This window comes from Camarhynchus parvulus, chromosome 1A (assembly GCF_901933205.1).
Source record: "Camarhynchus parvulus chromosome 1A, STF_HiC, whole genome shotgun sequence".
In the NCBI taxonomy this organism is placed as follows: Eukaryota; Metazoa; Chordata; class Aves; order Passeriformes; family Thraupidae; genus Camarhynchus; species Camarhynchus parvulus.
Window position 1 is genome coordinate 37924034 of NC_044586.1, and position 27853 is coordinate 37951886.

A 27853-nucleotide genomic window follows, 5' to 3' on the forward strand; every position below is an offset into this window, starting at 1 on the left:
AAGTTTATGATAGAGGCACACCCACATAATGGGTGCCACACACAGCTCTATCTTACACTTGGCACACTCTGCTTTCTTGTTCTCACCTGCCACCACCAGAGCAGGCAACACACTGTGAGGGGGAAGTGTTTCTGCTGCTTCAGCTTCCTAGATAGCCTATTATGGGCACAGATGAGCTCCAGATTTGGCACAAAGGGACCTACAGGAGTGGTGAAGGATGGTGGGGTTGAGGAATGAAGAGTCTCTTTTGGCAGAGGCTAGTTTAAAGACTTTCCTCATGAGGGTCTAATTTGATAACAGCTAAATCATCCTCTTAGCAGTACTGCCCCTACTTGAGAAGGCAAAACCCTAATTCACATCTAAAAACTAATAGCGACTCAAACCCAAAAAGCTTTGTTGTTCACTTCATAATCTGCCTACTGAAAGCTCTCCCCTCGGTGTGGTAAAGCTTCCATAACTGTGGGGGAGGAGGCCAAGACAGACACAGAAGACTGACAGCAAATCCTCAGCCATAACTGTAGTGTCAGGGGTGCAGTCTTTGTGCTGGGGGGGTGCAGGAGAACTGCAACACCTGGAAAGCACCAAGCCACAGAGGGAAGGCTTCTAGAGTTATGGGAGAAAATGAAATGGAGCATTGGTATGGCAGCAACGGGAGGGAAACCATACTGTGAAACTAGGAAATATGAAAAGCACAATAAGCACTCATTCTGTGATACAACAAATAAATAACTAGAAACTTTTGATTAAACACATATAAATCAGGAACAAAATCTTACAAAAGTAATACTGTCCCATTGAAGGTAGTAACAGTACTTTCTTCCCTCAGTGAAAAATGAAAATGCTCAAAATATCAGTACGCTCAAAACATCACCACACTCTGATCCTGGATGCTGCTTCCCATTTACTTACCAATTAAAGAACACAGCACCACAGGAAAAATGCTCATCTGATTACACTAGAGGTAAGTCAGCTTTTTATTATGGACATTAGTTCATGAGGAAAGTATTATAAATCCCATGCATGGCAAGATTCAAACTTTCCCCTGCCCCTATGAGATAGATATAAAAACCTGTCATGCTAGAGAATTAAAAAAATAAAAGTAGCAGCATTTTACTAAAAGTTACTGTATAGACCATTGATGCTACTGAAATATTGCAGTGAATGCAATTCTTTCTGTCAGCATCTTCCACATGCAAGGGAGCAATATAATTTATTACTTAAGCACCAGAAAAATTGCCAGGTTCCACTCAGATGTAACAGCCAGAAGATTCAAGAATGCTGTAGCTTCTAAAGATTCAGCTAAAATGATTCAGAGAGACTTAGACATTTCACTGCATCAAATTTTATTGTTTTTATAAAAAAAAGATAGAACCAGATACTACTTTTAAGTGAAATCATTTATTACACCAATCTGCTTTATAGGAGGTATATATATATTTTATCATTAAGACAACGTCAATAAAATGACTATCTACAAGAAGGACTTTGATTGTTTTATTTTCATGTCACCATACATGAACAAATGAATTTTATGTCTTATTAAAACATTTTACTCCGTATCAAAAATGTACACATTTTAATAACCATTGCTATGTTCTGAAGGTATTTTTACATTTAATTCATTTAATTTAAAAAACAAGTGTAATTTCCTTGCTGTATGTGTTACTGTGTAAGCTTAACTCATCCTATACATAATAGAAGTTTGTGTATACAGATAATTTTTCATGTTGTCACATACCTTCGTGTCTGAGACACAGGTGGGGAATTTGCATTTCTTTTTTGCAGAAGGTTAAAGTACGTACTGATGTGAGCACAAAGCAACATTTCTTAAAACAAGACCAGTTTGAATGGCACAAGAGTTAGCATTTTTATAAATTAACAACCAGAGTTCTGCATTATGGAAACAGGTACATGAGATTCCAGTACTTTCCTTAGGGCTTGGCTCGCTGGAAAAAAACCTGCAAAAAATTATTTTTAAAAAATTAAAACAAAGGAAATGTAAGACATGGGATGCTTGAGGCATAAGAGAATTTGTTTGACAGAGCTGATTTTTGTGTTTAACATACTGGTTAACACACTAAGTTTAAGGGTTTGACTTGTGCTATTTGTTTATGCCCACACCCTCAAAAATAATCTGTTCTAACACTCTCTACAATTATAGCATCACATTATTGCTTTTTCAGCTATTAAACAAAAGCCACAAGAATATCAAACTACTGAGATGGCAAGGTGCTAAGAATGAGTGACAACTTTATAGATGCAGGTTTGTTTTTGTTTGTTCTGTCTTTCCAAGTAACTGCTTTGCTCCTTTGAGATTCCCAATAGGAATCTACTGAAAACTACTAAATAATTCAGTATTTTGGTTTTACTTCAAGTCACTACTATGACTGAATGGTATGGTAAAGTTCAAATGGAACTAAAAGCTATTGAAAGAAAAAATCTTTATACCTTTAAGTAATTTTTAAAAACTTTAGCATCAGGCTGCTGAAGTGCTTGACAGAATTCCTGTAAGAAAAAATAAAGAAATAACTAAAAGCAATAACTAAGAAGTAACTAAGTGAAGCAACAAAGCAACCTGAGATACATTTATATGTAAAGCCATTGGTATTCATTTGTATTTTCCCTAATGTACAACTGAAGAAAAGCATGTTATGGATAAAAATTTGTACAAGGCTATGATAGTCCAAATGCATTCTAGGGTGAAAAAGTATTTGTTTGGTGGTTTTTTTTTTTCCCAATACAGGATATCTCGTTCACTTTTTTTCTGAGGAGACAGAAATAGGACTATCTACAAGGATATCTACAAGTTAAAATTTGAATTAAAGTAGAAAGATTGTTTAGACAGTTACATGCACTGGAATTTTTTTTTTTTTTTGCAAGATACCCTTGCAGTATCTTTACTCCTTGTGATAAATTAATCCTATTCTCATATGCAATAACTGAGTAAATTTTACTGTGAGGTGAAAGGAGGTTAATTTTGTAAATATCCATTTCTCCCCATTTAACGTTTACGATTGTTAAAGAGTTTTCCAAATGTTCTTTTAGGAACTCCTACCTGGATTATCTCAGGAGATACTTGCAAAGAAGGCAAATACTCTTGCTGAAGATACTGAATGCACTCAGGACCCTAAAGAAAAGCAGTACACATTTTCTTCATGCATTTTTTTTTACAGATGGAAAAATCATAGCCCTATACTGTATGGTGCTCTACATCACCATTTCACAGAAAATGAATGCTTTTCAAATGTTTAATTAATTCTCAGCTGCTACCAAATAAAAATTTCTCAATCTTGGCATTCAAAGTTCTACTGCAATTTCATATCTTTTGTTACACAGAAGAAAAATGCACTAAAAATTGCACTGAAGTAAGAATTACAATAGAGCCAAACAGTTCGTGACATGTCAACTGTAAGAGACAGTGAAATTAGAGTTGCCTCCATAATTATCTATCTGACATTTGGAAGAAATAAAATAATTGGGTATTAGCATCTGCCTACTGCTTTACCATACTACTCCCATTGCAAAATACAGTAGCCAAAAGAAGATGGCACAGTACTTCTCTTGTAACATTGACCATGTAATCTGCAGTGAACTAAGCAATAATAAAATGGAATGTCCAAACCTTTGAGTGAAACAAACATTTTGATTAACACTTCAGCTTTTGTTTTCTTTACCCATATTTATCAGATAAGTTTCAGTACAGGAGAAATTACTGCACAAACTGGCAGAATAGAAACATAATCCAACAGATCTACCAAGGGAAAGTGAATCAACTTTACTAATTCACATAAGTTACCCTGGAACTAGAACAGCAACAAAGTGAGTAGATTTTCCTCCTTAATTAAGAGTCAGTATTTTGCATTAATTTATCAAGGGGTACAACTACTGGATCCTGTATCCATGCACAGCATTATGATCACCCTGTTATTTTATATAACAGTACAGTAAGAATTCATCCTAGTAAGTATCTAACTTTTGGAAATTCGTAAAACCACTAGAAAGAAACCTGTGGCAGTTATTCCTTATGAAGTATGATGAAGCTTACCCTTTTGAGATGAATTGTTTTTAATGTCACTGCACATTCTGATAAAGCCTGAAATGTAATACAGCGAGCATTAGACTGTTGCGTTGGACTACTGGTTCACTATTCAAAGCTGAAGAACCTAATGAGACCCAAAACAAGGGCTAGTTCATGCCATTATCCCTTCATTTTCCCCTCACACAATGCCAAGTCTTGACCTTCCAGGTTTTGTTCCACTCATCAGAAAATCAGAAAAGCTTCTGCACAGCTGAATCCAAAATGAACTAGAGAACAGCCCACTCTGTGTATTTGCTTTCACTGAACATTAGTTAATAGGTAATGCAGGTCAATGTTAAATACTTAGATCACCAATTGATTTTGAGCCTAGGTAAACTACAGGATACACCATCACAATATTCAATAATTAATCATACAGATACCTAAATGTAAAAAAATCCAGCAAAATCTAAGGAATTTTATTTCTGAGATGACAATCTTTAATACCCCATGGCTATTGTAGGTTTGTTAGCTTCAGTCTGCCTCACAGGAATGAATGCAAAAAAAACATCCATAATACACACCAGTACTGTCTGGGCATCTGCTAAGTCAAACGTTTGCTTCAAAGGTGCTAAGAAACATGCAGGAACAATGTGCTTGTAGACAAAGTCTGCAAAACCTACTGGTCCATCTTTACCTCCTAAAAAGAAAAAAATATTTCCAGGTCTGTTACTTCTTCATGGGTAGTAGCAGATGGAAAGGAATTCTGGAAAGACATTCTTACCCCAGAGCTCCACCAGCTTAGAAAGAATAATAAAACAAGTCTTCTGTGCAATAGGATCTGGGTAATCCACCGCTCCTTGAATGACAGTGAACAACACACGTTCCACATTCTCTGCACCTTAAACACATGAAAATGAACTTGTCACTTCAAACTGTAGCACAAAATGTTTTGGTACTCATACACTATTTTGTATACATACTGACCTGGAAGATATGCTTCAACTTCAAAATAGCTCTTTTTTGCACAAATCTCAAATATTTTTGGGAAGTTTCCCCTACGATGCAAGACAACTCTTATTTAGGTTAATTTTTTTTTAAGTTTGGAGATTTAAATTGCTCTTCTGGCCTTTAACACACACTAAGGTGAGGGCTGCAGTTTGACCCGTTTACAATTAAAAATTTTGTCTTCTCTACCTAACTTGGAAGTGTTAATTAAAACTCAGCAACACTGAAGTAAGTTAGCTTATCTTGCAGCATATAACATGATATTTTTCAAGCATTTAAAATTTCTGTGCTGCATCTGTGCTTATTTGTTTGATCTCTTTAAAAATTTCTTGGCCCATTGCAACTACCAAGTGCCTCTTTCAAGAAAGCTCTCCCTACTTTTTCCTGTCCCAGCAGTATTACCACCATTTTAGGACAGGGGAAAGGTATTCTGATAAGGAATACTGGATAAGTCACTTTAAACTTTCTGAAGTCCCTATCCATTTTGATGGAATTTAAATAGAAATAATCACTTAAAGTATCAAGCAACTAGATGTTTGACTGCAAACTCCCATCATGAAAAATAACTAATTTGCATCTGGCCAGTAAATGTGGGGAAAACCTGGTAACTACATATATACTAAACCACATGATGCCTTCTACCACAGGTAAGAAGATCACGCAACAGTAATAAAAGTTTACAGGATTTACTGATGTGTCCTTCCAAAAATAGACAGAATGAATAGTGGCAGCTGTGAGTGGTCTTGCCCAGCAGTCTGAACACTGCTATATATTGGTATGTAGTGTACGATCTCCAATTCACCAGACAAGTCCAATGATACAGGAAGACTGGATACACTGTTCTTGTCTTAACAGGCACAGTGATCACATTAAGCTGAAAAGTACAATAGGAAGAATATGCCTATTATAGCTTGATTTCACAACCCCAAATTCCTGTAGAACAGGTAATTTGAATCAGGCAAGCTGAACACAGTACTTCCAGTAATCCATTCTATTGTAAGATAGTTAATAGTACTTGCCAGAAACTGGGCTAATAATTTTCTTAAATAAAACGTAGGTGAGAATAACCATAGTACTGTCCTTTGAGAAACTGGATTCCTTACCTTGATTAGCTATGACTTCACTCATTCCACTGCCAGTTACTGTCTGCAGAAAAGCAAAGTAACTCCTCCGTAACATTTGTTTTTCTAAAGCAGCAGACTGGTCATTTTCTTCTGCTGGAAGGAGCAACACCTCAAAAATAGCATGAAGTAGTGGCATAAACATCTGTTGCAGAAAAGGTGAAACCTGTGTCTGTGAAGATCAGAAGAGGGTGTCAGCTCAAAAAGAGAAATTGAACATTAAGAAGTTAAAACTTAAAGTCTTGTTCTCAGCTTGGATCCACTTTTAATGTTAGTAATTTCATATAATTACTTACAACACAGCAAGTTGCATCAGGGTCACCATGAACATTACTGCACCTTGACTTACACACCATCCATTTTAAGCCTTTTGCACAAAAATAACTAGTTCTGTCTAACCTCATTTTGTGTAGGAAAAGGTTTTTCAGGATTTTTCATTCTTCTGTTCAGACGGACAATTTCAAATATCCTGAAATACCATCTCTAAGATGTTAAAACTGGCAACAGGCCAGCTTTTATAGAACTTTTCTTTAAGGGTTACTAAATTTTTCCTACTGACATTACAGAATAAACTTGTCACAACACTTTTAGTGCAAAATAAGTGTAAGGGCACTAAATTAATTATGAATTGAAAAACTGAAGGCATGTGCTATTCAGTCACATCAGAATTCCACAAAGAAGCAACTCATATGTTAATTTGTTAATGCTTAAGCAAGATTTTATCTTTTATCTTTTCTTTACTATGCCTTTAAAGTATTCAAAGTGAGACTGTAGAAGCTAGGATCTTTATTTTACCATGTTACAATAAGAATAGTACTGTATCATACAAACTTAAAACGTTACACCTGAACACGTATTTGTCCCACCTTGCTCCTGTGACTTTTTTCTTTTAACTTCCTCATCTTTCACAGACTATTTTTAATTATCTGTTATCCCAGATATAAGTCTGTATTCCTCCTTATACACATATTTGGTATTTCTGTATCTCTATCTTCTGGAAATCTCATTATAAAAGATGAGAATTCACTTCAAAGCTTGTGTATTTGTAAGTTAATTTGCAACATTAGCTTAAAACTTCAGCAGAGAGCATGAAGCTAATTGTGTCAATAAGAAAAATTTTTGATGCAAGTAGTATTTTAAAATATCAAATCCAAAAAAATTAACACAATATAAACATTTAAAATGAATCAAAGAAAAAAAATCAGTCATTTAATCACTGTGAGTCCAGCAACATATGACTGTAATCAAAAACAATGTTTCCCAATAGCAGCCTTCAAAATACACTTACTAATTTTTAGGGAGGGTTCTGACATGTAACTGTTTTTCTGGAACTAGAAACAAAGATCTCTCAGCAACACTTTGACCCTGAAAAGCTTATGCACTATCATACCTTAAACTTAGCTGTTATTTGGTTTATAAGAGGAATGAATTCTTGAAGATCTTTTGCTTCACAATCTTTAAGCATGTGTTCAGAGGCAGAAGGAATGAAGGGAAGAACTTCCTCCTCTAGGCAAATAATCATGCGGTGAAGGAAAGTGCGGACACCACTTCTCAGAACTTCCTTTTGTAATGGACAACTGAGAGCTGGCAGAAACGTCTGTAAGCAGTCCAGATAAACCTCTGAGCATCCACACTGCTTTACAGTTTGCTTATTGCTGAAAGCCTTGCTGGTCCGGCTGTAAAAGCACACATCAAGTTTTACATAAGCTCCCATTCCAGTAAAATGAAGAAGCAGTAACACTGAGAACAAATGCTTTCCAACCCAGGCACTAAACTACAATACTCCATTTCATGAACCAGTGGAAGTAATGAACAGAATATTTTCATATGAAGGAGCATCACTTTGGCAGTTTCTGAGAATTAAATTCTAACAATTTACCAACAACATATGATTAGATTACCTCCATACAATTCTTTGAGCAAAGAAATAGATGCTGATTCATTATGAACTTGCTCAATATTCTCTGTATATACATCTCAAGCAGACTCTTCTAAGGGAACTTTACTTATTTTCTCAGCTATCACAAGAAATTCCACAACCACTGATGAGTTTCTAGGTCAATAAATAGAAATCTCAGTCCCTTCTCCCAGTAAAGCCTCTGTATTTCCTTTTTACTCAAACCAGAAACATACAATGTCACTGCTGTACCTACCTAGCAAACCCAACAGCATGATTGAGGCAGTCAGCCAGGGCCATCTGTCTGTCCTCATCTTGTGCCATCATCAGTTTTTCTAACAATACTTTGAACTTCTCCATCAGCGGAGCCAACAAATTCCTCATCAGAACCTGTTTTCTTTCTGCAGAGTATTCACTGTTAACTATTAACACTCCAGCTGTTTCATAAATGAAAAGTTGATCATCACTGCTTAACAGCGCCTGGTAGCCATTTTCCTACAATGAAAGATAACAGGCATAATTCACTAAGTGTCCTCTATCAAGGCTGCCTTCTCAAAGTTTATAGCCTTCTATATATACACCCATTGCTACCCTATACTTCCAGAAACCCACACAAGCAAGGCGATTACAATTAGGTACAAAAGTAAGGTGTGCAAGTGATCTTACATAAAAAAGCAGGATAATTATTTCTGCTTAAATGTCTGCATGCTAAGCTTACAATTCAGCAAGTACTCAGGCACGTTGATAAGTGCAAGCCTCACTCATTAAAAAAACCCACTGCAAATACTCACAGGAGGAGAAAGTTCCATCAGGTCTTGTATTCTGTTCAGAACATCTTCAATGAAGGGATTCATTTGCTTACTGAAGTAAAACACAAGTACATAACACTACTTAGAAGCACATTCATTTTTACAGGTTTCAAGATACTTTATGTAAGCTGTGAAGTTAGATGTTAACTTCAAATATCAAAGCACTGCTGCAGAAAAATCTGGCTTATGGGTATGATGCTAGTGGTAGGCCAAATAAATACATGGCATAGTGGGAAATAACCATTTCTTTCTTTCCCTCATTTTTAAAAAATATGAATCATTTAAGTGAAATACTTTGAACCATTGAAAAAATAAAAGCGTAAAAGCACTGAAATCTGAGCCATCTCTGAGCTTTTTCTGCCTCTAAATGAAATGCATGCCTGTGAAATAAGACTAAAAAGACAAGACTGTTCAAAGGACATACACTGAGTAAACTTCATCAGTATAAATTCCAAAAGAATTCAAAATTTAGTTAGGGAGAGGGAATAGTTACTCTTGAAAGTATCTAGATCCACTCACACTCAGCTCTGCTTACTGAGAAAAAGTAGAAAAGGCATTTATATTTTTGATCAGCTTTAATGTCTGATCAAAATAAACCAGGCATATGTATTCCACTTCTTTGTTCTGTGACAAATATTTCCACTGCTACACAGTGGAACAAAGCTGCTTTGGTATTTTACTTCATTGCAGTCCATCTGAAATCCAGGCTGTTCCAATGACAACTGGGATGTACAGAAGTATTGTATGTAGTAAATTCAGTGCTGTTTGGATACATTTATTTACTCACTTCAGAGACTTGACAAATCTGGAAAAGAGGTAAGCTGTTCGACTCCGTACTTTGGGACTTGTATGACGAAGACCACGGTGATCTAAAAATGCCATCTGCAATCAATAAAGCATCTCAGTCTTAGAGTGTCTAAATAAAGCAGGGGGGAAAATCTAATCATCCAACCAAGTTAAGAAACCCAGCTTCCTTAGGAACCTTCAGAGAACAGGAAAATTTCTTAAGTCTAAAGAACTTAACGAGTTCCATCTAGTTAAAAATGTAAATGAAATTAAACTTACTAGTACAGTTGGAATGTGCTGAGGTTCAACAGCAAAGAATTTTTCATATCTAACCACTGTTTCAAAAAATTCCAGGGTCACTGATGTGTGTTGATAGGCACTAACACCAGAAGTCACCAGCTACAAATAAAAGCATTAGCAAGTTAGGTTTTATATACAGCTAAAATACTAACTGCAACATAAGTGACATGCTGGTCACTACACCGAGCCATTTGAACTGAAACATTCCAGTTTTTAGCTGCACTTTTAAACAGCTCTCAAGACATGCTTACCGTTCTCATCATGTCTTGTAAAGCTGTAGCTTTAGTAACATCACCAGAGAAATGAGCACCATGAGATACAGGAAGAGCCTCAGCCAACATATACAGCAGCCTTATTGCCACTTCTACTTCCATAAATCGTGTAGTCTGCCAGTTCCTAGAGAAAGAATAGGAAGACCATGTTAGTCTTTAGTACCTTATGAAATAATCACACTCAACCAGTTTTGTTTCATACCATGTTAATATTTTCTTTTGAGCCTTCTTCACATGCACAGCATCAAAACAGATTTAAACTAAGGAAAACACTGGAAGGCTCAGGCAGTTATTCAAGATGTTTGAGAGACTATATCCTCTAAAATATCCCCTTTTCATCAGATCACCACCAACTCTCTTTTGCCAGTTTCAGCTTGAAAGCTACAGATTTCTATTGTGCTTATTTAGATACAAACACACCTACTACAACACGAGGACAAGCCATTCAGTTTCACATGGGAAGAGACTCAGTTAAGGTACAAGGTAGCCACAAACAATACTGGATTTCTATTTGTATACACAAAACTGTCCTCCTAGCCAGGGAACTAGTAATATTTCTTTACTTGTGTGCAGCTTCCAGGATTAGATCTACTTTTTTTTTTTACAAAAATACTTCACTTAGATTTTTTCCCCCCATCCAACCTTGTTTTTCTGATAAAAGTAATACATAATATTTACATCTCAAGGACACTCCTGTGAGATGTGGCAAAGTGAACACCTCTCCAAACAGCTGGTGCTGCGTAGGTAAGTGACAAAGATCAAGAAACATCTCTAGGAAAGAAAAGCTGCCATTTAAGGTTACAAAAAGAAAGCTTTTTCTTTCTAAGGGGCTGAGTAACAGATGATACGAAGCCATATTTATCATTAAGTTGTAATGAGCTCATTCTGTCAACTGACTTCACCTTGCTGCATCACACATTTCACTACAGACTGATGGTTTACAAAAGGAAAATAAAAACCAAACCCCAAAAAGGCTTCACACAAATCAAGTTATAAACCCCAACTTACTGAAGTGTAGTGTTAAAAACTCTGCGGACAGATGCCAACAGTAATTCTGGTGAAACCTGAGCAAGTCTGTCCAGCAACAGTTTCAACTGTTTTCTGTACTCCACGAACATTGCTTCATCTTCACCCTACCAACAAAAATTCACATCAGTGAAATCCTTATTTTCATGTTAAAATTCATCCACAAGTATTTTAGACAAATACATCTAAAGCAAAAACACGTACATACAAAACCAGTATAGCACACTCAGAGAATTCAATAATGCTCATCCAGTGCTCTTGCAGCATAACAGCAGGCTCCTTTTATGGCTGGATATAATATGTTGAGATCCACTGCATTCTGTCCAGAAACATACTAAAAAGTCTTTCCAAAATGAAAACCAGCCAAAAGTACAAGAAAGAAAGTGCTCTTGGCAAAGCCTTATTAACCTAATTCTTAAAAATTGACTCACTCCTCAAAGACATACTTAACATCTAGCTTAGTTTTTAAATTGGACTGACAACATTTATGATGAACTGGATACAGCTTAAGTTAACCCTTTTAAGATCATTGCTCTCTCAACAGCCTGGGACAAAGTCTGTCCCACATACTCAATCATTACTGTTGGCTGACAGAGATGTTAAGCATGGAAGGAAAATGAAATCAAAGACCTTACCCCACCCTTAGCTCATTTTTGCAGAGGTTTGACCATCTCCAGTAGCTCAAGCACCACTTCTTTTGAGAGTTTCATGACACAGTATTTCTCATGTATTTTTGCAAGACAGAAGTGACATGCAGAAATATGCAAATTTGCACTGAACCTCAACAGCTATGTTTAGTTATCAGCACAGCTGTATTTGGCTTGGAATAGCTCTGTACAAACACAGCCACAAATATTGTAAATTCGTTTGGCTTGGATATTACCTTTACTATGTTGTTTTGTCCTATGCAGACATGTCTAGAAGCTTTCTATATAGGAAAAAACCTCAGCCTATGGACCCTTGCTTCCCACCCTTAAATCTTTAGTCTGTGAAAAATACGTATTTTAAGTGTGAGCAAGTTTTACTACATATAATTGAGTTGCATATGTCTGTTTATTACTACAACACAATACCTCATTTTCAAAATTATATTCTTCATCATATGTCAACTTCTTCATAACAGCCAACATGATTGCCTAGAACAAAAACAGAACAATAAGCATAGAAGCAGACAGGTTATAAGAAACAATCGTGAAAAATACTACAGTACAGAAAACACTGAAGCTAGTGTTATGTGTTTACAAATATTTTCAATCCCTTTTAAACTATTCTTTCCAGAGGTTTAGCAGAAGTTAACAGTCCAAATCAAAACAGATGGATTATATCCAAACAATACACAAATGCTATTCCAGACAGACAGCATAGACCTTTTGGAGCTCTCAGTCTCTGACAGTATTATCAAGCTTTACTTCCTGCTTGTAATTTGTGCTGTTCAGTTCACATGGAAAACAATCAAGATGACTGAACTAGGCAGAGGAAACTAAACAGGCTGCCCAATATACTATTTTAAAGGGACAAGTCAGCTTAGCTATAACATCAACTTCTCTAATAGTTCATAGTAATTGGTGTGTGTTAACATCCATCTCTATTCAATAATTGTTTTGCCATCTTTAATACAGCTGTTTCAACATTGCTTCAAGAAACAGTGCACTATATTGTAGCACCTGTAACTACTATCCATTGCATGTGGTAAATACTTCTGATTTGAGTCTTTTAGTCTAATCATTATCATCAACATCAATAAAATCAATCATTTATAGATTTGGTTTGCCATCCTTAATCCTGCAGAACAAAGCTGCAAAAAGCTTCACCTACACAATCCTTTATACATAAACCATTGACTAAGTCTGGGAGATAGACTGGATCCAGCTGCACCTAGACTTCTCTCTAGAGGAGTTTAGAAAGCAAGGGGGCCCCTTCTGCACCTTGTCACTCAATGGGAAGATCTCTCTACACTTTATCCATAACTTCCAGCAGCAAGCTGTCAGACCAACTAGAGCAATGAAGTGCAATATAACCTTAGTAGGGACAGTTGGTACATCCTAAAGCAGCTATAAAGGCTTGACCTTAGATCTACTCAAGTCTGAATGAAACAAAATGAAACAAAAAACCTTTTGACAAATAAACCATGATTACTATTTTTCATTTTAACTGCAAAACCTGAAATTCATCAACACCAAAATGGACCAATGGATTAAACATAAGTTAGTGAGGTGAAATTCTTGCTTGTCTTGCAGAAATAGATACCTTGACACCAAGTGTCACCATGACGTGTGAGAAGTGTCTGCTTCTCTGTAAGAAGTGATATTTAAGAATTAAAATAACTGCAAAACATTAATACAATACACTTGTAGCCAAAAATGTTTAGAAAGACCTGTCATTCTAAGAACTAAAAATATGATCCTGCTGATGAGAAAAAACTTTGGAACTTCAGAGACACAAGAAACAAGCCTCCTTTTTTTCCTGTTCAAATAATGAACAAGTTGAAAGTGTATACTTTAAAATGGAAAACTTTAAAGGATTGCTGCTAAGCACAAAATTTAAAGCTTAAGGCAAACAACAATAAGATTTAGACTATTTCCTATTACTTTCTTATTATGAGGTGGATCAAAGAAAAAAATTTGTTATGATTGTTTCTCCATTTAACACAAATCCTCAAGAAGTGCTCAGTAAAATTAAGAAATATTTGCAACGAGAAAATCTCCAGTATGAAAGCAACTTAAACCAACATATTTCAGGGTAGTAACATATTCCAGCTTTTAGTATCTTAAGTATACTGCAATAGTAACATTATTTGATCTAGCCGTAACAACAAATAGCAGTCACAAAAATAAAAAGATTGTGTTATTATCAAAGTTCTATTTTTGTGTTACCTAATCCAAATTAAACAGACATTAGACAAAAGGAAATCAAGATACTCTACACCACAGTTATCCAAATTCAACTTGTCATGTTAGAACAGGTACAGAATTCAGTTTTCTTTGTAAAGGAAAAGGAATCAAACCTGTTAGCTGTATGAACTTACGAAATAACTACACCAATCTAACCAGTTCAACATCCAAATCAGTACATCTACACTGGCGCAGACAGGACTGAAAAATCCATATAAGTTTACTACTTCCAAAACTGGACATGAACTTCATGTTTTATATATAAATTTAAGATTATTGACTTGAGCTAATGTATATTTGATGTAATGTTTAACATATAACTGCTCATAATTACAATTGTTATCTCTCAATTGTTGCTTCTTTCTTAAGTTTAACTTATATTATTAAGAGTTATATTTATGACAATCCTTCCTAGACTTCTTCCAATCCTTTGGAATAAGGGCAGGTTTTGATAAAAATAAAAACTTGAAGAAACAAGTTTGATTTAAGAATATTCTTTGAACAGTATAGCCTGCAGACAAGCTTGCCAAGCATATGCTTAAGGGCTGTTTGGGAAGCCCAGCTCTAGAATAGCTTTCATCTTCATACACAATTCAATATAGGCTTTCTATTTAAAGAAACAACTGTAGTTACTTAGCAAAAGATGGAACACACTGTCCTTACTTTTAATTACTGTCACATACACATTGAGGCATAAAAATGAAATATTATTTGTTTCAGCAATGAAATGAAATATTCTGATCTGATGTGTCCTTAAAGTATAGAATCTGTAGTAAAAAAAACCTACCTCTACATTAGCTTTTTGTTGGTCTGAAAGTGCAGAAAGCTGGAAAATAAAATTCAAGTGTTATTTTTTTGTATTCTTACTCCTTCATTACTGTCTAAGAGAAAGACTTGCTTTTTTAACAGCCATATGATCTGGCTTTCCCCTTAACACAAGATTTAACTCCTCCAGATCTCCAAACAACACTACAAAAATATCATGACCACAGGCATTAAAGAAAGAGAATGCTAATTAGTAAAAAAACCTATTTTGCAAATCAGTATGAGACATTCCTACAAAAATGAATGAAAGAATTGGTGTTAAATTGAAGCCAGATGTATTTACTTGTTTCAGGATGTGAAGGTAGTCGTAACAAAAGCCAATGATGTTAGAAGAGATGTCATCATCTTCATGAATTAAAAGTTGCAACATCAGGGCCACTTTTGCTTCAATAGCTTGTAGAGTGTCTTGAGCACTCTTCATATCACCATTTTTTATCAGTTTAGTCCAACTAGCTATTAATGCTTGCCCCATCCCATTGACCAGCTTAGAAAATCTGGCCAGAAAATCCACATCATCTTCCTGCAAGAAAAGACATCTGATTAAAAATACTAACAGAGCTTATGTTTAAGTAATACAAGATTACAGACTGTACTACCCATATCTAGTATATAGAATTAAACCAATACTTGTCTCCTAGCTGGAAACTACCAATTGCCTACAATTGGGTCTTTTCCCCCTGGGAATGAAGAGAGAAAAAAGTTAAAGCAATGTCTGTCCTCCATTACACAACAGTAGCTTTCTTCATCTCTTCAGATTTGTTTGTTTCTCTCTTTACAGCAATAAGGTTCAAAATAAAAGCAGTAGCACATGCCTACCATAAATTCTAGGCTGTATAAGAGGAAAATCTTTCTATGGAAAAACTTCAAAGAATTACCAGGTGCAGCTCACTTCAGAAATACTGATAACAAGTACCTTTCAGTACTGCCTGTGAGTGAGTTAATATTAAATATTTCTGGCTTGCTTTGCAGAGTTGATCAAAATCGAGAAATACCCTTAAAGCAGCCACCTCAACAGGACATTTTGGTCTCTGCCATAACTATACAGAAGTGAAAAAATAACAAGTCTACCTAAGAAAAACTGAGGCAAGATTTATATTAGTAGAAATACAAATTTGACAAAGGTTTCAAAAGTAAGAGTTAAAAGCCTTGCAATCTAAGAACTACAGCTTCATAAGGACTGGTTGCTTTTTCTCCACGGCAGGTAGTGAACAGCTGTTCCTTAAACAAGGCAACTGCCAGAAAATGTGTGTTTAGTTAGTAGGTATACTTTTCCAGCTTACAGATAAGCATTTCAAGCCTCATGTTTGATGGTGCACATGTGCAAAACAGCATATGTGTCCTTAAGAAAGCCTTTGCCCTACTTAATTATGCACAGAATTTTTTAGGGTGAGACATTAGATCAACTATATTGCCTACAATACCTATTACACAATCATTCAGGAGGGAAGATCCAAGACAAGGAAACACAGAAGCTGAATTAACAGTAAGCACAACAAGCTTTAGGAGAAGAACAGAACAGGGGAGTTACATAATACCCTGCTTCTAGAATGAAACCCTGTGTGTTCAAATTAATAATGAACATTAATAACAATCTCTTAAATTTAAGTATGAGAAAACTGTAAGAAGTCTTCAGTTTTGATGGAGAAGCACAAGTACTTCCCTCTGACTTATGGACTGTTTTATAATTTTCTGTGCATCAAATTATTTAAGAACTGTCAGAAACCTATGACTCATTCCTATTGTTAAAAATCAACACACAAACCTGATCAATACTGAAGAGGCCAGCAGACTGCAATACTTGACACAAAGACTCAACCAGTTTTGTTTTATCAATTGGGTCCATTCCCTTATTTACAATTTCAAACAGACAATCACAGGCTTCTTCCCGGAGAACTTCCACAGACATGTGACCTAGCAGCATATTTATAAACCTTCAGAGAAAAAATAGTTCAGCTTTATATATACAAAGTAACATTGTATAGAAGCTTTATATTATTTGTGTGCATATTTACAATGATCTCTTTTTACAATCCTCTTTCTATTGTACTGACAAAGCTCAACATTTTATGCATTTTAAAGAGAACACAGCAAACAGGGTAATGTTTAATTTGGCTATTATATCCACTTGGCTTGCAAAAACAATCACTCTCCTAAAACTCCCCAAACTCCAAAGATGACTTAAAAATCATCTTTGAAGGACTTTTACATATTTCATTCTATACAGTCAGCATACTGACAAGGTGATTTTTGCAAACCCTTTCCATCAAAACCTTCTTACCTTTCATTGGCTATCAAGCTCAAATCTATCCAGGATACATAAGCTCCAACTACTTCAAGGCACTGGCATGTCAACTCTGAGTTATTATATTGATAATTTTGTAAGATTTGGTACCACGACTCCACCAAACTTGGAATGCACTGTTCCCTCATAGTATCTTTTAATAAGGTGTTCCTACGAGCCTCCTATCAATACAGGAAAAGGATAAAATCAGTCCTGTCACAGATTAGCATCCTGTCAAATTATTAGCATGATTATATCCAGATGCCAGACATCATGTGTCATAGCAAGATAAATCAGAAATGCAAAGAGAATGTTTCTTTCCTTTCCAACAAATAAAGCCAAAATAGCCTAAGTTTTCCCTTTCATTATCCACAGTGCCTGAACACTGAAAGAAAAGGCAGAAAAAGAAGAGCAGTTTTCTATATCATCAAACGGACTTAGGTTAGGACCCCTTAAAACATGCACTAGAAAACATTAACATTTAAAAATGAGTCAGTCTAGCATTACACTGGCAAACTTCGTTGATTAATTTTTGTTTGCAAGCTTTCAAGCAAAAAAAAAAAATTAGCTGAAAAGTATGAAATCATAAAAAGCATTAAACAACAAAGCTAAACATAATATTTTGAATTTAAACCACCTAATATGTCTAAGGCAGAGCTGCCACAGGAAAAAAGCACATCTAAAAACCTTCTGCTCTAATTAAAGTAAGAGAATTTAAAATTTTAAAACAAGTGTTAATGCAAAATAATAACTTGCCTCTGACGTATGAACAACATCCCGGTCCACCAGCTCAGCATCGACAGCCATCAGGATTCTGAGGTACATATCCACACCTCGTGGATTAAGGTCAACTACTGACAGAATGTCAAAAAAAAACTTGGGCCATTTTGTGAGATATTCAGTAACAAAAAGCAATGCAAAGACTTGTGCTGCTTTGTTGCGAATAAAAGTCTTCTCAGGCTGGGGATTCAGCATCTGGTAGAAACAAGACATTTCAATTGTATATTCTCAATAAATTAGAAAAGAATCTTATAGGTTTGTTGATCTCTCTGTAGTAGTTAATGTACTACCTCTCTTTCTGGCTGAGACCAACAAATAAACCCTTACAACATTTCCAAGGAATTTGAAGAAAAAATGGCTAAAGTGTCCTGCAATAGGGAAAATGTTTTCTGTGGGTGATACAGTCCTAAGCCTTTCATTCAGTACCAAGACATTTAGTGTCTTCCATAAATGCCTCCCATGCAAAACTACCACAACTACTCAAAGACTAAAAGGTCATTTGTCAGTTTGGTGAAAGTTACAGTCCTCCTGTAGCTAGCTTATGCCTGTGTTAGATGTTAGTGCTACAAATAGAAAGGGAAGTTCCTAAATCTAAGGGGATAAAAAAAAAATCCACCACTACTAACTTCCTCTCCTTTTCCTTTTAGAAACTCCTAAACAGAACAGTTTGCCACAAAGAGAAAGCAATTTAATCCACTTCATCATCATCTGTTGTTTTTAAAGTTGTATTACACTCCACTTCCTACTGTTAAGTTTTCTACATGGCAACTATGTTTATCTTCAGTGCAGAAGTGGAATGGCAGCTATATAATGGCAGGTGTGGGCAAACCAGTGGATACTTCTGCTGACTGCAAACTCCTGGGTGGGGCTGATACTACAAGTTTGGCTACAGTAACTAATCCACAAGAAAGCATATTTCAAACTCTGCCACGGTACTAACATGGTTTATCACTGAGGAGTGATAAACATCTGCCAGCACTCTAAGCAGACAGGAGTTCACTCAGTAGGGTCTTAGAAAAATAATTAGCAGGCCTGCTTCTCCTCCAGACACTCAGGAACATCAGGAATCTGTATTATACCTCTCTAAAGGGGAACTTTTAATGCACCTTATTTCACACATAATTGATTAAACCACAATCATTATCTGATGCAAGAGTAATATATTTAATACTAAGTTCAGGCATGGACTTCTTTACAATACTTGATTTAAAAATTTCTCACAAACCTTTAACAATCAGATACCAAATATCTTCAGGAAGTCATCTTTATACTCAAACAACAGATTAAACATTTAGTCCACACTCAATGCCCTATGTTAGTCTAAAAGCCTAACATGTAAGACTGCAGTGAAGAACATACATACCTGTGCTTGTAGCCATGTTATGAGTGTTTCTCTAATTAGCTGCTGCTGGACTTCAGTAAGTTCAGAGTATCTGAAACAAAAAAATATTGAGGTCAAAATACAAGTGTGCTTCACGGCAAGCACCAACACTCAGTAAAGTAAAAACTCTTTTATATGGTATGTAATGCTCCACATTAACATAAATGAAAAGTTTCTAGAACAGCAATCTACAAAGCTGTTTGCATGTTAAAATTCTGACTCAAAGGCAAAGATAATAAAAAACATTTTACCCATAGTAATGGATCACATTTGAGGCATTACTGCCTCCTATATTGGAGTAGAAGCTTGAAGAAATTCTGCAGGAAGGTTGCTCTATCAGGCGCAGGACTTACAACCCTGATAAAAATAAACCTTTCAGCATAGGCCAAGGGGAGAAGGAAGAGACATCTATATATGCCTGAACTTGTCCACTACACATTGAAGACTATCACTATTGAGTACAAGAGGTCCCTCACTGATCTGACCTACACTACATTTACTATCAGCCTTATGTCAAAAAACCCAAGGAAGTAATTCTGCTTTATGTTGTACATATAGTCCTGGCAAACTGTGACATTATATCCAGCCCACCTCAAACACTAGCCATACCTCTGCTAGGGCTAGTGAAGCTGAGACTACTCTACTGCAAAGAGAGTTAGCTATAGGCTTGTAGAGTCCTTAATAGGAATGACTGCTGAATGGGACTCCAGTGTTCCTGTCACAGCCAACTATTCATTAACGAGAAGAAAAAAACACCCACCAAGAATGTTTAAAGAAAATAAGCACCAAGAAACAGGAGAAAACATACTGCAGGAAGCAGGTGACAGGAATGAAATAAGCAGAGAAAAGTAGACAGTGAGGTAAAATTGGGGAAATAAAAAAGTGTTTAACATTTGCACTCACATCAAACTGTAAAAATCAGTCACAAAATACATCCTATTCCTATCTAAATTTCTGACCCATTCAGTGATTTACAAGCAGTCACAATGATATTAAGAGTCCATGATGCTCCATTCCAGACCAAGGGAGCCCAAAGTGAGAAAAAATATAGTTCTGTGCAATGACATTCATATTATTAAAAGTATTTTTCCCTAGAGTTATGGTTCTATGAAACCACCACTCAGTGAAAAGACTACTTTCTCAACATCTCTGCCATGGTTATTGAATGAATAGGGCTCTGTCTGAAGTCCAGGACTCAGTACAGAGCACAGCTGCAAAAATCAGTGAGAGTACAGAGTAAGGCCTGAATCTCCAGACAGGAATAGCTCAGTTTCAAGCAGTCCTTGCTAACTGGGTCTGCATTGGGCCATAGATGTGCTAGACTAGCTGAGAGCAGAGCATGCTGCTCAAAACCTCTCCAAGGAAAAGGGAAAGAAATACAAGAAGGCTCTCTGCACCAGACTACAGACACCTCATCAACCACCACCAGGGAACAAATACTATTTTATTTGCAAGCAGAATAAAAAGGGAAAATTAAATGGATATATATGGATGGTGTCAAGTAAAATTACTCACTTGAACTTAACTTGATGTTCCAGAACTTGAAAGCAGAAGAACTTTATGTGATCATCACTAGAAAAGAAAATTCTGTTACTGGAAGCAATATGGTTCACATTTCTGTGAAGAAAAAAATTCCTCAAATATTACAATCAGATTGTCCCTTTGGCACCAGACAAAAACCAAACCTGCTGTTACTGTTACTTCAAAGCAAAAATGACAAATAGCAGAGCAGTCAATCTAGTAGAAATGAGCAACTGTTAAACTAATATTTATGTTTGATACTAGTCTTTTTTTCTACAGCCACCTGTTTGTTATGGTTTGATTTCAGTATCGAACAAACAAAACTACAATACCTATAGTATCCTGCCCTTACAAAAATCTGTCAGCCTTCAATAGTATGTTTGAGGCCCACTACTACACTAAGTGCAAATTGAAAAAATAAAAGATAAACACAAACTGAGGTGTAGATTAAGCATAGACATTCCACATGCTCTGTTATCCACACTGCTTTTTCATCTTATTATCTAAAACATGCAACAATCATAATGTATATTTTAAAGATTATAATTTCTAATCTTATGTGGTTTTAATTACTGCACATTCTGGTGGAGTCAGTAGTTCTGATAAATCATTTACAAAAAAGCATTCACTATAAACTACTGCTACTATTCAGGAGATATGTATCCCTCAATTTCCTTCCAAATTGAATTATTCCATAAAACAGTGACAACCTAGTATTTTTGACGTAAATACACAACTATGTGCAAAAATAGTGGTGATTACACACTCTTTGCATCTCAAAAAATGGGATGGCCTACTCCATAGAACTGGGGCAAGGAACTACTTATGAGATTACTGCATATAAAGTCTATAGTCTATCACAGGGGACATCTCTTAGCACTTCTTTTCCCCAGAATTTCAAAACCCAGCAGTCTTTGGGCGCCTAAATTAATATGGAGTTTAATTTATACATTGCTCTTCCTTGAAAGGCATTATACAGAGCCACAGATCAACTGTGATACTAAAAATAGTACAAAGACCATATTAACTTTCAACAATTTAGCTTGCCTATTATGCTGCACAGCTAAATCAGACCCACACATATTACTAATGACAATAAGAAATTATTAGTTACGTTACCTGTATATACTCTGAGCTAATGCTTCTGCACAGACTTGCCAAGCATCCTGAGATATCTTGAGCTGCTCAAAGTAGGCTAGTGCCTGCAAAAATCAAGGTAAGTTTCACTTGAAAAAGAACAAAGCACATACCAATACATCTTGTTCACACTTCCCCTTGTATTTAAACAGCTCTTCTTCAAAACACCAACACTATTTGGATACATTCCAGTGGCTCCCTAATCACCTTAACACCGAGCAGGCTTTTTTCCAAATGCTAATACCATAGGTACCCATTTCCACTTCATATTCAATACAAAGATTTTTGTTACTTGAATATGGAAGTTACAGAATCGGAAGTGTTGAGGTTAGATGGAACCTCCAGAGACAGTTAGACTAGAGCAGCTTGCTCAGGGCCTTTCCATTTAGGAGGAAGTTCACATCCAAGTTACAATTCATTCCACACATTCTAAAGAAGCGGTAATTTAGATTTTTCACTGAAAACAATCCATTATTTTGTTGCACCACTTTGCTTGTATTCAACACCCCAAGCTCAAAAAACTTTCAAACACTAACCACCTGGACAACTGTCAGTATATGAATCTTCTACAGAAATCGAGAAAACCTCTACGAAATTTTAAACAATCACATTACTTCTCCGGACTCCTAAACAGCTTTTGACAACAGTTCATTTGACTTACTTGCTTTAAGGCTCAGTGTGGCCTGTAATATAGAACAGTAAAGCAAGTTTTGAAGCAGAAATTAGATTAACAACATTATTTCAATTCTATGAATGCACGTATTTCAAAGGGGAGGTTTGGCTGTAGGATATTTTTAGGGGGTGCTTTTTTGCATTAGTTCATAAAGGCTTCCATTAACCAAAGTCATTATTCAGAACTAAGTCCTAAAATAAGAAATCACTTCCTGTAGGTAGTACTAGTGATTTTCTTATACTTAATGTATTATTTTACTAGAAATGGTTTGATACTTCCCTTATGTTACATCTTACATGACTGTGGAAAAGGTAGGTCCCCCTTCTGCTATGAAATATTTCAAAACTCAGCAGACTGCATAGTCAAAAGGTCAAATCTAAAAGCTTCCAATTTTAGTGATATTTTATTGACAGATCACTAAAGATTAGCTATATCCATCCTTTTAAAAAGGACAAATACCCAGAACCATCATATTTAACAGGCTACTTAGCAAATCAAACCAAATCTGTAACTGTTTTAAACAGTCCAGGATTTGTTTTACAAACACAAAACCACGGTATTAACATCCTCATTCCTGGAAGATTTTACTAGAAGTTATCTTGTAGACAGTTAAATCAACATGGTAATCAGTTAGCAGAGATAATTACTCAATAAATAGCTATATAAATAATAATATCTTTTCATAGGATCATCTCTTATGCAGCAAATGTTACCCACATATCATGATTACTTTCTTAACCTACTTTACAATTACACAAGCTTCACTACAATTAAACCCACACAGTTCATTAAAAAGACACTAAACCTATTAAGATTATAGTTAACAACATCTAAGAATCAACAAGCTAATTTCAAGCAAATTGTTTTTTATGGCTGATTTTCATTCTATGAGAATCTATGTAAGGAGTTGAGCAACAAGTACAAAGAACTGAAAAAACTTAAACAGTCAGAGTCCAGAAAATTAAATTCTATGCATGTTAAATGAAATCAAACTGAAATGTAACAGAATTGATAATACATATCCCTCAGCTTACATGTTTGCAACATGACTTGGCTTTGTACTTGCCACCACAAATCCTACACATTTGGCTCACAAAACAAACTCAACAAACCCCCATCCAGCCCATGAAAACATTAGATTTTTTGCACTGCAATACCATCTCCAGTTATTAGAGAGAAGAGGAAATTAATTACATACTCGTTGTCTGAAGTCTGCATCAGCATTTGGGTTGAGCCCTAAAAGGGCTTGTTCATCCATGTCTATTGCTATATTCGTTGTTTCCTGTTCCTAACTGCTTTGCCCACTGCTTCTAGAGAGCAAAATACGATCATCTGCAAATACAGAAAGAGAAATTTTATTTGCTCAGCAGAACAAGTAAAATTAAAACCAGGACAGCAACAATCACACAAGGTGGCCCACAAACCTCAAAAAATGTACTCCAACTAAACATGAATGCTACAGTACAAATACTGTAATTCTAAGTCCTTTAATCAACTTTTCACAGTACTGTATTTAGTACTGAATAAGGGAACTTTAAAGTCTCCATATATTTCAGTGCTCTTGAAAAGAGAACTTGGTTAACAGGAAGATGGCATTATGTATAGTATTCAGCTGAAAGGCTTAAATACAAATTTCAAGCATGCAGAAGTTTCAGCAAGATATAACATAAGCACAAATCTACTCCTTAAATGAAAGGTCACTGTTTTTTTTCCCCACCACAAATCTAACTACAAAAAAACCCAAAAAAGAATCTCTACTCAACTGCAATATAGATAAGATGCTTCACAAACCCACTTATGAAATATTTCCAGTGGTGGGGGCAAAGTCATTAGGAGGTCTTTCTTCTAAAGCAAGCACATGCAAGTGTCTTAGAAATTAAGCACAAAATACACCACACTAAATTGTTAACAAAAGTTTTCTGTTCCTACCAACGGGTGCTGATTCACTAGCAATGATTTTTACTTAGAAAATTCAGTGTAAAATTAACAATTGAGCTAGACAAATGTTCTAAAGATGGCATGCTGCTATGGGCTGTTCTGCAATGCTCTAGTAAAACACAGAAAATTAAAAAAAAATTAAAACTTCTCTGTCAAATAATAGGATGCTGCTAAATAACAAGAGGGGACAAAAATTCATCTATCCTTCAGTTCTCTGTCCCACCTCCCCCCCCATGGTAACATAGTTAATTAGGCCTGAAATCAGGCCTTGTTATGTAAGTATGTAGGAGGCAGGGGAAAGGAAGAGACAAGGAAGAGATGAAATACAAAGGAGCTGTGGTTCGAAGCTGCCTACATACCCATAGGTAGAGCTTCTAATTTCTTAGTATTGTGTCTCCTGCATGCTCTACTGTTCACCCTCCCCCACAGGAAGAAAGGTGGCACAGTGACAAGCAACAGCAAGCAGAACTGAAAAGGAGAGCCCAAAATTTAACGTGGTAACAGACTTTTATAGAAAAGTCAAGACAGATTACACTACGCCAAAGTCAAGACAGAATACACTACGCATAATGAAAAGCAATTTAATAAGTAAAACTGGGTTCATACAAAAAAATTGCAGGTTTTGGCAGTACAGAAACCAGAAAGTCTGGAACAAAGTGATGACTCCTGGCAAACCAAGCCTCACAGACTGCCTTAGTCACAGTGATCCCCCTCAGGGGCAGAATGTTTAGGGATTAAACTGCTGTGCTGAGTCTTCTCCCTCTGCAGCCCCAGCCCCCAATCTGTTTTCCCCATAATCAACATCCAGAAGAGACAGACTAAAAAAAGGTAAAATACTGTAAGGAATAATGATTTTTTTTTATTGATAGGGTCTGATCCAGAGTTACACAACTATTTAATATACAGAGACTATTTTTGCATATTCACCTGCTGCTATCAGTACATTTTTATCTTTTGGGCAGATGATTTATACCTGGGTGACAAATTTTACTAATAAAAATAACGCGACTCAAAAATGTATTCCCTTCCCTCATTATTGCTAACAGCAATGCCAATCTGTTCTACTGATTTTTCTAAATGCCTCATGAGTGTATTTAAAATTTCAACTTCTATCATATAGCCTTTCTTCAGATTCATCTTGACTAGCCAACTATAAAAGACAATTAATGAGATAAAATATTTGGATAAGCCTCTTGAGAAAACTAATAAAATAGCTTTTCTTGCCTCATGGTTTTACTTAAGCAGGTAGCTTTTCTGCCACGTATCTACTTAACCAGCCAGTTACACTTCAAAAGCAAAACTGAGCAGTGATTTTAGTAGTACTAATAATTCACAAAATGCACTTGGCTATAACATCAAATATGTCATTAAAGCAAGTCTTATTTATAAAAAAACAATAGATAATGTTAATAGTGAATATGCAGCAGTGCAAAAAGTATTGTCTCACTTACTTTGACATTATTTTTTGTTAAGCAGTACACCATGTCAGGTGGCAAACTCATCTTACAGTAATTAGAAGGCTGCAGTTCCTTACCAGCAAAGTCATGCAGGTATGTCACATCAAAATAATTTACTCCTTTTCCCCTACTAAATACTTAAAAACACATTTGACAGTAAAGACTGTTTTCATAGTGTAAAGGAGGCAGAAAAACAAAAAAATTCAACCCATTTTAATTGGGCAAGACTACTCAATGAACACTACAGACGTGGCCAGAGTGTGTAACTTCCATCCAGATATACCCCAATAATGAAAGCATTCAAAGCATTTTAACTACAGATGCTAACCACGGGAACAATCAGCAATTATAAAAAGCTTCATGTTCAGCAGTCATTTTAAGTATTTACAAGATGCGGTAACACAGGGGGAGCCAGTGGCGTGCCTCATTTGAATTTCCTCAAGTTTTCTCTCTAATAAAACAAAGACATTAAAATTCATCTTTTATAGTCTTTTTTGCGGTTTTGCTTGCTGCAAACCTTGGGCATATTTAAAGCCTCTTTAGGCTCTAGACCCTTTACACTGACCTAACAGGCAGTTAAAGCCAGCAACTGCGTAACTACTGCTACTTCGACAACTTTTCAACTGGACTAGAAAAGTTTTTCTTTCTGGAAGTGATACTAGGTCTTAGTTTCAGGCACAATTTTACCGGGAGGAATTCCAGTAAGGAGCAAGGCCTCCTTGCCCCCTCCCGAGACGCGGTCAGAGCCCGGTCTCCCGTGGCTGGGAAGAGCCAGCAGGGCTCCGCAGCGCAGCCGGCCCGTGCGCTCGGGCAGTCACCGCCCGCCGCGTTCAGCCCCGCGGCACAGCCATCGGCCTGGCCTTAAACCTGCCCGGCGCCGTCCCGAGCCGCAGGCAGTGACCAAGCCCCAGCACCCGCACTAGGGAATCGCCGCTCCGACCACGCCGCGACCAGCGGAATATGGAAGTGCAGGGAGGTCCCTCCCTCCCTCCCCTCACGCCGCCGTCCTACGATTTCTTTCTTCCCCCACCAGAACCACAGCGGTTGGACAGCCACCGAGGTGGCAGCTCCCGCGAACAGAACCGCACCACAGACTACAGCGTGTATTAGCAGAAAAAAACACACATATTTTTCGTGGCACCCGCAAGGCGGGACCGACGGGGCCCGGTCGGCTGCAGCCCCGGCTGTTCCCCAGCAGCTGGACCAGGCGGACGCGGCGGTGCCTCCCCTCCTTTCCCGGAGCCTCTCGGCTGGTGGGGAGGCGGCCCCGAGCTGAGGAAATCGGCCGGGGGACTCGCGGGAGCCCGCAGGCGCCGCCAGCTCAGCCCACACTGCCCCTTCCCCCCCCCGGGCTGAGTCACCCGCTCCGCGTGTCGCGTTCTGCCCGCGTCCCCCCACCGGTACCTTCCCGGTCAGTGCTCCATCGCCGCCGGCTCCCGCCCACCCCCACAGCTCCGCAGCCGCCACGAGCACAGGGAGCGGGCCGGGCCGGGCCGCGCCGCCTCGGCTGGCGGCGGGAGGAGGAGGAGGAGGAGGAGGAGAAGACTAAGCAGTACCGCCCCTCTCCGCCAAGCCGGCCGGCCGCGAGGCACGCCGGGATGTGCCCCAGCCGCGGGGTAGCCTGGGAGTCGTAGTCCCATCCCCCGCCTCAGTACCGCCAGCACCGCTGTAAAAGCGACCGCACCGCTGGAATAAACTAGGGCTGTCCCGGGCCCTCCCCAAACTGCCTGCA

At 37.1% G+C, this 27853-nt stretch overlaps 1 protein-coding gene across 1 annotated transcript; it reads right to left on the reverse strand.

The window, feature by feature from the left end:
• Positions 1–1335: 1335 nt before the first annotated feature.
• XPOT (exportin for tRNA) lies at positions 1336–27676 on the reverse strand. The gene is made up of 25 exons (XM_030960003.1): positions 27526–27676; positions 23925–24058; positions 22036–22118; positions 20911–20967; positions 19378–19447; positions 17991–18209; positions 17232–17416; positions 16716–16884; positions 15237–15473; positions 14916–14954; positions 12311–12373; positions 11220–11344; positions 10191–10335; positions 9919–10038; positions 9641–9735; positions 8836–8905; positions 8301–8539; positions 7538–7823; positions 6130–6319; positions 4803–4919; positions 4603–4718; positions 4046–4093; positions 3056–3127; positions 2449–2505; positions 1336–1958 (listed from the first exon to the last, which is right to left on the reverse strand). The coding sequence occupies exons 2-25, from the start codon at positions 23982–23984 to the stop codon at positions 1932–1934; spliced, it is 2889 nt and encodes a 962-aa protein (XP_030815863.1). The 5' UTR covers positions 23985–24058; positions 27526–27676; the 3' UTR covers positions 1336–1931.
• Positions 27677–27853: the final 177 nt, after the last annotated feature.

Excerpts from the sequence above, each read along its gene's own strand:
- XPOT (XM_030960003.1), bottom strand. The coding sequence starts at position 23,984 with ATGGATGAACAAGCCCTTTTAGGGCTCAACCCAAATGCTGATGCAGAC. Across the intron at positions 10,039-10,190 it reads TACAAGACATGATGAGAACG|CTGGTGACTTCTGGTGTTAG; the intron begins GTAAGCATGTCT and ends TTTTATTTGTAG. Across the intron at positions 8,906-9,640 it reads AGATTTGTCAAGTCTCTGAA|TAAGCAAATGAATCCCTTCA; the intron begins GTGAGTAAATAA and ends GTTTTACTTCAG.